This window comes from Cinclus cinclus, chromosome 3 (genome assembly GCF_963662255.1).
Source record: "Cinclus cinclus chromosome 3, bCinCin1.1, whole genome shotgun sequence".
NCBI lineage: Eukaryota > Metazoa > Chordata > Aves > Passeriformes > Cinclidae > Cinclus > Cinclus cinclus.
In genome coordinates, this window is record NC_085048.1 from 40,624,780 (window position 1) to 40,637,615 (window position 12,836).

General features: G+C 36.1%; 1 protein-coding gene across 1 annotated transcript in view; it reads right to left on the bottom strand.

The window, feature by feature from the left end:
- Positions 1 to 12,836, bottom strand: part of SIM1 (SIM bHLH transcription factor 1) — a 44,307-nt gene that overhangs the window by 3,125 nt on the left and 28,346 nt on the right. Inside the window, exons 9-10 of the mRNA XM_062488966.1 lie at positions 5,972 to 6,137; positions 3,844 to 3,919 (exon numbers count right to left, since the gene is read on the bottom strand). Of these exons, the coding sequence (XP_062344950.1) occupies positions 3,844 to 3,919; positions 5,972 to 6,137 (242 nt within the window). The remainder of the gene's footprint in view (positions 1 to 3,843; positions 3,920 to 5,971; positions 6,138 to 12,836) is intronic.

A 12,836-nucleotide genomic window follows, 5' to 3' on the forward strand; every position in this document is an offset into this window, starting at 1 on the left:
TGGGCATTTCTTCAGTATTCCAGTTTATATTTGTGAATACTGTTTAGGTTGTGAACATGATAGGTTATTTAAAGGAAAGAAGAAAGGGGTCATGGCTTTGAGGAAGTCAATTATATTTTGTTATTAGTTTTCCGAAGAATACCCATAGGCAACAAGCCTTCTAGTAGATATGGAGGAGGTCAGAAAGTTAGTACCACGGTACTCATCACAAAGGTTCAGAGATGAAAGGACAAACATGAATTTTCATGAAGTTTAGATAGTTAGAGCCACAAAAGGGTTCTTTTAAATGCCAGTAACTCAACATACACTAACTAGGGACTCTATTCAGCCACCACAGTGTTATGTGACCAACTAGAGCATCTGTTCCTTCTATTATCCTTTCAGATCTAACATCTACAAACTGCGCTTAATCACAAAGACACCTTCATAAGTAACAGTTGAATAATTGTAAGCTTTTTTTTAAATGTGCAGATAAAACTAAGTTTCCAATCAAAAAAATCAGAAATTATTAACAAGACTAGCAGTTAGTAAATTTTATCTAGAATGAAAAATCAAAGAGAGAAAACTATATTTTAATCTGGTTTTAATTTTAGAATTATTTTAATAATTTTGGATTTGACTTTTATAAACCAGATTTTTTTAATTTTAAAAGTTAAGCAGAAATATTGTATTGTATAAGCCTAAATACAAATATAGAAAAGTCAATAGTTCATTTATTTTCTTATTAAAAACAAAACTCCTAGTATGCATTTCCTTCATGAGGAGAACAAGGAAAATTAATTCCCAAAAATAATATAATGAAATTTCTTTTTTTGGACTATTTAATATTATAATTAATGCCAGAGAATCTTTCAAACTGAAAACTCTTCATTTCCTGTAGCTCTACTAGATATTCTTCTCTTAGTTCTCTTTTCCTAAGGACACTTCAGTGTCCAACATATCTTCTCTTGAAGGGAATATCTTAATTTACCTGAAAAACTGTGCAATTTCTGATTTTATCTTGAACCTAAGGCAAAAGGCCTTTGTGCACTTTTCTGAAAGAAAGGGAAATTATCTCAAAGGGTTTATGTTTAGTATCTCAGAAATGCACTGTGTGATGTCATATAACCATGTATCAAGACCAAGTCTTCTTTGTACTTGATGTAAATGAAGAATATTTGAGGTCTGACCTGTGGCAGCTGCTAGGCCATGGACAGAATTGAATTAACACAGTCAATTGTTTGTGGCCCACATTTTCTGTCAAGGTTTGGCATGACTACTTACTCCTAAGGTACAACATAAGCAAACACAGGGCAAAAATATGTGTAATTCCCTTTAAAGCCAGCCACATCTCTATTTGGCATCTGCAGGCTGCCTCCACTGCTGCAGTCCAACCACTGCCTCTTCTGGGAATCTGATGTTGACAGGTGGAGACTTCAAATATGGGCATGTGTGACATGTTGACGGGGGGAGAACTGAAAGGGTGATCAAAGATATTGCTTTACTGAAATGGGAGTGGAAACACTATCTCGCAAGTCAGAATTAGGCTCCCATATGTCAAGTGATGAAAGACCATAAAAAATGGAATCAGATTTAATGAAAATTATGGCAAATTAAAATCAGTTAGGTTTTTTTTTTTTTTCAATCCCAGACATGTCTCAGCAGAAACATTTTATTTTCTGCTAATATCTGCTCTCTGACTTCTATCAGGAGTCAGAAGACAAAACTAATTTATTACTTTTGTGTTTTTGACAACATTTAATCAGCAAATAGTGATTAAGAACTTCAAACTGGCAACATCTGAAATCCCTTCAGGTGATTTCTGAATTGTCCTCTGTCATAAAAGCAACAAAACAATGAATTAAATGGTCCTCCAGCTGGTCCCTAGAAACTTAATTGTCACCTCTAAAAATCAGAAATGTCTTCCAGAGTGGTAATCCAGTGTACAATCACAGTGAGAGCAGACCAGCATAATTAGCACTGACAAAGAAAGGGTCTGTAGGCCATCACTGATGCATTTTCATTTGAACAAAAACTTCAGGAGGCTAAAGAGACAAGGAAATAGGAAGATATAAATTCCATGTTAAAGGAAGCTAACTTTATGAGTCCATGGAAGTGTATTATTAAATATAATATTTCTTGTGTGATTTTCTTTTGCTTGACCTTCCATTCCTGTGTCTCACTGGCCTGAGGACTAGTCCTGTCATGCATAGCAACATCAGCCTGCTCCACATGCCACTCCAGATGTTCAAACAGCAGATACTATGGAAATACAATTTTCTGTCATCCTACTCAGGTTTTTATCATTATAAACATTAAATGTATGGTGAAACCCTCATGGAGCCCTCTTTTCCATGAAAAACTTTCACTATATTAACAGCTTTTCTATTGATTTGTGTCTGAACCATGAGGAAAAAAAATCACAGATGTAGGCTGCATTGTACTGAGAACATATGCATGATTTTAAATCACTTTTATCTTACATTTTGCTAATGTAATCCTGAAATGTAAAATATGCTCTTTTTGCATTGACTATTATAGGCACAACAGATGGTGAAAGGCTTAGATTAAAGTAATACAACATGTCCATTAAAATAACCCCCACTGCTGGTGACTCTTCACCAGACCAGGAGTTGTGTTTACTATAAAAAGAGGGGTTTGCTTTGCTTTTGAACACACTACAAGTTGCCAAAGCTTTAGGCTACAGGAAGAAATTAAAACAAAACAAAATCCAGGCTGGCTAGAAATCAGCCTGATTCTGTTATCTTTACCTCATTGGGTGATATGTCCAAATAGAGACGGATTGCAGAATTAATCCAAATTATCCATCTAAAGGAGATACAAAGTCAATATATCTCTGAAATCTGATGTATTAATATATACCTATATACTACCTATTAATATATACCTACACCTATAATTTATACCTATGTCCAAAAATTTATGCATGCTGTAATACAAACCAAAGCCTCCATCCAACAGCTCTTGGGTACATCCTTACTTGCATGTGTGCTTTCATGAGATACATACATACATATATATATAATCTTTATCCAAAAACTAAGATGAGATATGAAACAATAAACATTTATCCAGATCTCACCATGAAACATTTCCAGTGCAGGCAGACAACAGGCAATTTAAATATTTTTTAAATGCAATCATCACTAATGGGACATTAAACTCAAAAGCAGTTCAGATGATCATAATTAAAATGTTTTTCCAGTCTTGTTGCTATTGCCTGTGTATGGAATAAATGAGGTCCTGAGCTAGTTTTTGAGAACACAAAGGTGCAGAGCTAGATTTTGGGAGGCCCTCACAATGATGATGACAATGATGATGATGATGATGATGATGATGATGATGATGATATTGTGGGGGCATCTTTTCACCAGCTCGTTATTTCCTTTTTCTGCAAATATCTATCAAGCCTTCATCTAACTGATTATTTTTTTTATTTGTCCCACCACCTCTTTTAGCTCTGCATCTCTCTGGTGGGACAGGACTAGAAAAGCACTCTTTAAACTTTCTAAGCAAATTCTGCAGCTGGGCCATGAATTTTGGGTTGGTCTCCTCTCTGCTTGCCCTTCCCCTGCCTGAGGCTGGTTTCACAGAACCCACTAGCCCACTGTACTAACAGCACACAATGTTAATCAGATGCTCAGCAATGCCTCCAGTTTAATGAACTCAGTTTTATTTAAGAGTCTGCAAGACCCACATTATGCTGTTTGCTTTTGCATAAGACTTGAGGAAAAAAACATCAGCACTGTCTTAGATGACTGAAACATCTACTTTTTGCCCTAGCAGTAAAAATACAGCTGAAATCAATTAGTATTGTTTTCATACTGTTCACATCTCATGTACCTGTCTTAGGGACACACAGCTGGCAAGGTGAAGGATTCTCAGTCAGCACCCAATAAAGCATGAGACTTCTTTTTCTCTTCAAGAGAGAAGCAAAGTAAATGTTAAGAGAAAAAGAGAAAAGAAAAGGGAAAAAATGGGAAAGAAATTATGCAATTTTAAATCTCATAGGTGCCCTTGACTTTAGGAAGTACTTTGCCCACTGCCATTATTTTACTAATAAACTTCCTGCTTCCCTTCCTCACCACAGCTCAGGCTCCTGTGTAAGCCAAAACCCGTGACCTCACCTTTCAGCTGTGACTTTTAAGTCACACTAATTCTCCTCTCTTTACTAACTGGCAAATTACATGGGCAGGAGACTGAGGGACACAGGCTGTACCACCTGCTGCATGTTCATCACAACAGCTTCTCTTAGTCTTTCAACAGTTTATTCAGTGGTGGAGAAGGATGAGAGGGAGGCAAAGCCAAGCTGCCAGCATTACTTGTGGTGATGGGCTGCAATGAATGGTATGACCATTTTTTAAGATACTGGCAACTAACATGGCTGCTTCTTTTTGAATGATGAAATATGTGACTTTAATATCAGGCAGCTGCTAATGAGGATACAAAATTAAAGTGGAGACTAAGCACCCTGGGCTTTCAGACAACAGTCTGTGATAAACCACAAGTCACAATGCTGAACTGCTCGTTCAGTATTTTTTTCTGGTGACAGAAAGAATAAGGAGGTCATCCTTTCAGAAATCAGACAGATGTGGAAGGATAACAATGGGATTCAGATGAGATTGTCCTGCTAGCAAATGGATACTTTGGAAAGCACTGTATAAGGCAAGATGAAAATGTAATTACAATATGTCAAAGATAGTAATAAAAACTGGATTTAGAATTATTTGTCCGTGTCTTCCCCAATTCTTTTAAACAGTTTGATTACAATTGTTTGATGTAGTGCATTCAAGAAAAAGGCTTTTTTAACAACCCACAGAAACATGTATGAACAAGTGAGCTATAATAATCTCTGACAATTGTTAGATTCTTAAATTTAGGGATTCATATTTAGGTGCTCAGTTAAATATTTCCTGTGCCAAAAGCAGATGTCATTGAACTTAAATTCTTATCCTTCGTACTTTTGAGAGGAAAAAGAAAGAAAACAAAGAAATGATGTAGACATTCGGGATCACGTTGCACACTCCTAGAGGTCCATTTAGAAAACATTGTGCCGGCAGAGAAACCGTAGTTATTAAAGTCATTATCAGTTAAATATTGAGGTTCTTTAAATATTGTACTAAATATTGGGCTCTTTGAAAATACATGGCTCTTCAATGTTACATCGTGAATTCATACATTTATATCCAGTTTGTTTATATAACCATTTACATGGTTATATAAGCATCATGGTTATTTTAACAAACATGTTTTTTCAGCCAAAAGTTTGATAGTGTAAGGATACAAATTCTGTGACATTGCCTGCAGAACCCTGTTGCATAATACTGTATAAGTTTCAGTTCACAAACCCAACTGAGTCTGGTCCATTCTCCAAGCTGGGACATGTTCCTTACACGCTAGGCTTGAAAATGAAATCTGGGAAAATAAACAACTACTGATGCCAATGACCACCTCCTACTGTTTTCTTCCTTTCCAAGCTTTACACACAGAAAAGTACTCATTTCCTTGTTCAAATTAACAAACTGGCTGACTGCTTTCCCTCATTAAAACTCACTCCCCTTGACTACAATTTCAGTATTAACTTCTATCAAATATCTGGCAGCTTTCCAGATTTATTGGAATTAGTAAAGACCAAGTAAGAAAAAGCAAGATTTCTCAAATGGCAAAACTCACAGTCTTCTCAAACCAAGTATTTCAAAACCAATATTTTCACTTGTCCTTCTCTCCACTTGTCATTAACTCTGAGCCCTGTGCTGCTCTTGTTATTGATAAAGATTTATTATGCATACTGAAACATAAATATTTCTAGCTTTTTAGTAGCCATTTAAAGAAACATAATCCTATCTCAAGCTCGCATAACCTGCTGTCCTTTATTCCCTTTGAGTAACATTTTCTTTGTTAGTTACTTGGGCAAAGTAACAGTCAAAATCAAGATATTAAATATTTAACTTAGTTTTTCAAAGACAGCTACCTGTGGGTACGGTGATGTCCTCGATTTTGACTTTGTGCTCGAGAGGCGAGATTTGCTTCCCTTCCTATTATCCGTTATGGTCGGAGTTGAATTTGCATATGAGAATGCCGGCTTGGTAGCAGTGACCTGATCCAGGGAGAGCTGTAGTCCTTTATATTCAGTATCCCTATATGAAAGACAAAAGTGAAAAACAAACTCACTTCATGTCTTAATGGGAAACATTCCTTTCTTCTTAGTGGGGGGCGGAAACAAAAGATATTTTTAAGAAAAAAGAATAAAAACCATTCAGGGCAAGCCAGTATATCCCCCTAGTACATTTATGGAGGATAGCTTACTAAGAAATAGCACTATTTTTATAGTGAAAATATGATTGCTTTTTGCATCCAGCTGTTATCATCCTGATCTACTTTATTCAGTAATAAAAAGCAATGGGATGGATATTTCTGAGATTTGTATTACAGTTCTACATTGGTCACAGTAAATACGATACATTTTCCTCAAAACTCTTTTAACCATAAAACTACAAATTTACCATGTGTGTATTATGTGTGTGTGTTCACATGTGTGCATGTGAGGAGCACATAACAACCTACACAGATGACTAAATAAGATGAACAAAATAATTTCTAATGGAAAAAGTTTCATCTCTAAGATCGTTATTTTCATTGTTTAAGAAGTTTCAGGCAACTGTGTAAAGTTTCGATTTATTTTCCTTCTACGGTGAAATTTTGAGTGTTTATTCATCCATTTTTAGTTTCTTATACCAGTTTACCAGTCAGAGAAAACAGCTAAATAAATATAAATCTTGTGATTTAAATAGCCTGTCCCTGACTTACAAAATAATAGAGGTTTTCTATGGGAAGCTATATATAATGTCAGTTTTTGAAGTTTAGTGTTAGTATCTTCAAACTAATGAATACATGAAAGTAAGGAAAACTGGCATGGTTCACAATGTCTTACTAAACATAACGAGGGCATATGCATTGGGCTGCACTCCTCTGCACACATCTGCATGTCTGCTGATACCCGGGGGAGTAACAAATGAGATCTCCAGCTTTCATGTAGTCATACGGAACCTATTCTGACAATGATTTATTAAAAGAGAGCAAAGAAAGAGCTTCTTCCTGACCTACCTACCTGGAGGAAAAGAGGAAGGATTCTTTTTTTATTTTTTTCCTTAGTGTTATCAGTAGAGAAGTAAGGGATAAGCAGCAAGGAAGCAACCTATTTATTCATGTATTATCTCATACCCATCTAAACCTAAAGATTAACACTTAATGAATTATATTTATAATAAATTGTTTGCCTAGCTTTAGCAACAATATCTTGGTCCATAGCCACACAAATATCGATGTGCAAGCTGTAAGAGTCTAACCTTTTTAGAAAGAAACTGTATCACAAATTTAAGCATATTATAGCTTATTACACTGAAATGTTCTCAGATAAAAGTCAGGGGTAGAAGAATAAACTTCATAAGTCACTGAAAAACGTTAAATAGGATGAATCTTTGAGCAGCCACAGAAAAACTTGAGTAACCAACAGATTAATTCATCACAGTTCTGCAATTTTTTTTCTGCATCTGATAAAAAGTAAACTTGTTGGTTGAAGAGGCTTAGGTTTTTTGGCAATGCAGACAATGTAAATGTGTCTGTGTATATAGAACACAAGAAAGTAAATCCCTCAAATTAAAACTGCACTGTTTCCAGTCCATAGCAGACAGAGTTTTGTCAAGTATAAACAGTGCTTTGTAATCCAAAATTAGTTCTTAATGAGGTAATGTCTTCAAATTTTGGCTTTCAGAGAGGTAGGTCTCAGCTAGAATATTTTCATTTCAAATATCCTGTCTGCAGCAAAAGTGTTTGAGTATGGGGATTTGCTTTGGTCTCTTTGACAGGTATGGCTCACCCACATATTTTGAAAGCATTAATCTTTCCTGTGGTTACCCTCAACGTTTTTATCCAGACACCTTGACTTGACATGCAAAGCATCTGTCTCCATAATTGATTCCTAGGAAATTATCTCCATATTATATGAAACACAAAAGATGTCAAACGATCTTCATATCTAATTGCTACAATGCATGATATTCTTTCAATAACCCTGAAATAACTATTAGTTTCATCCTGATATACACACTCCCCCTGACTATTCAATTATAAGAAAACGAAGAAAACTGTGTTCTCTGTGTCAGATGCACTAAATATTACCACCAGAAACTAAAATTAACCAAACGAAGTAGGTAAGTTTTCAGAGCCTTAGGGGTATGAGGAGGTTTTATTTTGGTTTTGAGCCTACCAACCCTTTTACCTCTGAGTTTGCTGGAGAACCCATAGCTCTGTGCTCCTGCCATTTACCCCCCACCTCTGTTTTTTCCCACTCTGTAACCATCTGCTGCTTTCTTGTGTCAGTGAAAAAGTTTTAAAACACTGGGAGAAATACCACCCTGGTATTCAAACCACGCTGTCATTCCAGTGACAAGCTTGACTTGCAAGACAAGCAAGACTTCTTGTCTGCTGTTATATGTGTAAGGGCCAAGCATTCAAAAATATAGAGACTACTCTCTACAATGTTTCTAGGTCATGGGAACCAGAAAAAAACCCAACAAAACAGTCAAACCAGACTTACCAAAAACCTTGCAAGCCATTCTGTATTACTTTTCTACATCCTTGGTATTGTTATGGTGAGGGTTCACCCTCCCAGAACACCACACCTTACAATAAACAACACAAGCTCATATTTGCAGCCAGTTACTTAGACTGTAACTTCATCTAAAAAATGATAATTAAAAAACTGCCTGAAGTTCTTGATGCCAGATGCAGGGTTTTCCCTTAAAAAAAGAAAACTACTGTGTTCTCTTTGCAGATGAAATACTGGACTTTTTTCATCACTGAGTCATGATTCAATACCATCTCAACCCTGTCCTAAAAGAGCTACCCTTCAGAACAACCAAGAGAGATACCAGAACACCATCAGCAACTGCCCAAGATAAATGCCAGAAGTTAGAAAAAGGAAAGAAAACATGGAGGAACAGTCCAGTGGCCTCAACAACAGATGCAAAAGATGTTCCACTAAGAAATGAAAACGTTTTGTAGTATATCTATATGCGCTGTGAGACAAAAGATTAGAGAAAGCAGGACTCTTAGTGATATACAAATTACAGATGGAAATTCTGACAACTTCCTAGAGGAATTTATAAAACTTTCACCAACATGGAACTATAATCTCCACATTCCTATTCTCAGACATTTGAATCCTCTATTACACAGTCACAGCCACATGCTAGTACAGCATCTTGTCTTCTACGTATAATTAAAAAAAAAAGGTGGTGGATATGAGTCTCTTCTTCCAAGGTCCTCACCTTCAGGATCCCACAGGGATCTATACAATCTACATCTATCTACATGAGACTGCTGAGAGAGAGAGAGTGATATGGCATGTGTTCAATTGCTAACAGTATGTTGCTGACAATCTACTATTTATCTCATTTTCTGATGCAACTATCATCACTATAAAACATCAGAATAACTACAGGAAATTAGCTCTTAAATGAAGAACAGATGGATCAAACTGAATCCAGACAAGACCAAAGTGATGCTTCTTTGCAAAGGGAAACACATTGAAGACCTCCACCTTTTCATGATGGGAAACAGTCATTCTTTCCACAGTTGGATGGAAATTCTAGGTCCTCTTTGACTCCTCAGAGAACATGAATGCACATGCTTTTGGTAGCACGTGGGTCAAAAATTGTATTATTTTTCGTCTATCTTGTAGTTCCTCCCCATATGAGAATCTGACTGGTATGGTCAATGTATCAGGCACCTACAGACTGGATTACCAGGCTTCACTGTAAGCAATTTCAGAAGACAAAGAATAAAATCTCCTTGCTACAACATGCTGCTTCCCATTTTCTTCTCAGATCTAACTCCCAGAAGCATTTCCACTATATGCTATGTCTCTGGCTCCTTCAATGTTCTTTATAAAGCTTGAACCTGGTCATGAAAGTATTTATAGGTATACTACACGTACACCACAAAAACCAAGGATTGATGACTGTACCAACTGCATTTCTCTGCAATGAAGCAGCTGAAATTTGAGAACAAAATGTTCTTTACTAAAGACACCTAGCTATAGTGAGCTGAAAAGATAACGAGGGACAAGGGCTAAAGGAGCAGAATGTTTGGAAGAGGAAGCCAATCTGTTTGTAAATTACTTGGATGCCAAGTGAATCTGTAACACTTGTGAAATCTTCTCAAAATTCGGCCTTAGAACACACTTTCTACCTACTACCATAGCCAAAATGAAACAGGGTAGCAACAGTCTAACTAATCAAAGTTTGAGGAGGACATAATGAATCACTGGCAAACAGACCCAAAAAAAAAAAACCAGTAAGGGAGCATCAGAGCACCACAAAACCTGAATTCTCAAACCAGAGGGCTTGCACAAATATGGTGACTAAGCATGTGGTTAGAGCTCACCATCAAAACAAAAAGAAAATGAGAGGGTTTTTTTAATATGGGCTCTTTGAAGGGAAAAATATGAGGAAAGAGTGAGTCAGCACTGACAGAAATAATGTTGGGAAGACAGAGGTCCAGAGTGGTTCAGGACAAACTAAAACTGTACAGACAAGGTGGACTTTTATTGTAATCGTATTTCTTCAATTAATAGGGTGATGTTTGAGACTATTTTAGCTCACTATAGAAGTGAAACTAGACATTCACATGTGCTTTAGACAGCTAAAGGCACAAATAGTTTTCAAGACATTAATATTCCCTACTTAAAGACAGTGTTGGTTATAGAACAAAAAAGAACTTAAGTCCTGAAAAATGCTCTCAAACAGAACAGATAAATAGGATGTATCCAGAGGAAGAAATAAAAGAATGACACCCATTAATAAAGAATAAATACCCAGATTCCTTCAAAAGTGCATAAGAAGGGTGACCAGACTCAAGAATACAGATCTTATATATCCAGAGTTATAAGCAGCATAACCTCCAAAACAAGAAGAAAATCTTCGGGAAAGAAGACAAAATCTTCAATTCAAGGAAAATTCTGCAAAACTGTAAGGAAAAACATCTTTTTACATTAATATCATTACATTCCAGAAAGGAAAAATATGATACATATTCAGTAACTGAGAATACACAGATAACCAACAAAGAGGCAGACATTTACTGTGCATTTAATTCCATCCAAAGACACTAAATTTAGACACCTTACTTAAAGAATTATTAACAGAATTTCAGTTTTCATATGTGGAGTTACAGCATCAGATGAAAAGTTACCATGGGAGCATCAAAACCTGACAAACACTGAATAAACACCCACATCATTCCTTATACATATTAAATAACTCATGAAGTACAAGCTGAAAGTAAAAGCATTATGTGATCGTAGTACAGCTGATTCCTATGTCATGGATACAGTCATCCACCTGACTAAAGCAAAGCAGAAAACACTATCCGTGACAATGAAAAAACAAGGTTTAGTTACAAGTGGGTGCACTATTATTTCTATTGAATACTTGATGTATGTTCTTAATTTCCTCTAGTTTTACTTGAAAAATCTATGGATAGGATCATGCACACTCTTCATTTATTTTAGTTAAAAATAAGAAAAATTATATTGATGGATTTTCTGCCAGTCTAGCAATAGAAAGGATGAAATTAAACTACAGGTGTTCATGTCATTAATGTTCACTCTATCTTTCCAAGTTATTGCAGTTTGGCTAAAATCAGACATGGAGGTGGCAAAAATCAGGCACTTTCTCATGCACGTCTGACCACAATATTGCAATATATCATTTTCTTACTTTTAAACAATGCCTGAGACTTTTAACATTTCCACACTCCAGCTCATGCAACGTTAACAGAGCACCATTCAGCAAATGAGTAAAAAAAGAACAGATTCTGGCTGTTTGTCAAATTCATGGCTTCCTAAATCAGCAGATGGCACAACAAAACAGACAATTTCCTCATCTGCTGTGTCCTCAGTTCATGTACAATGTGTCTCAGAAATGTTTACGAAGTCCTCAGTGTCCTCACACAATTTGTGAGGAGGAGCATATACAATCCCTTTAGCATCTTTCAGAACCAGTCAGAATAAGGTTTCACTGAGGTTTTACATGAAGACAAATTTCAGGACAGAGTGAGGAAAAAGCTATTGAACCTCATTGCTTGTTAGGAAACTAAGCTGACATTCAGTTGTGCAAACTCAAAGTTAGTCCCTCCTTCAGTTGTTCTGTCACTAATTGGGATAATGTCAGCAAACCTCCTTTCTAAAACTACTTGAGTGTCATAGTCCCATATAGGCTAGACATACTGCTCACCAAAGTAATTGAAAAAACCCTCCAGAAATCTTTCAAGTGGTTGCTTATTCTTAGTACAGCTAATGGCTAAGCTATTCTTCTACTCAGAGAAGTATGAGTTCTGTGTATCAGATCCCTTCATTAAGTTCCAGGCACTCATTTATCTCCATAAATAGCACAAACAACAGTGGCTGTTTACATCTTGTTGAGTCAAAGTTTACAACTTGTCCAGCCACAAGATTCACTTACATGATATCATATTTCTATATTTGCCTTTAAAGACAAAGCAGTCCAACCCAGGAACTTTAATTACTTTATGCACTCAGAAAAATTGAAGCACAAGTTTTACTGTATGGGTCACTTAACACAAATGTCTAAGGATTTCCTCTAGACAACTACTGTGAGAGAAATTTTATATATATATAAATATTCTATGATTGGTTTCTCATCTCAGAATGCACTCATCTAATTTCCAGTTGAAGTTAAATGAAATATCCTGGCCTCTAGACAATCATGATGACGTTGATTTTTCAGCCATCTGAAAGTAAAGTTGTTCATTTC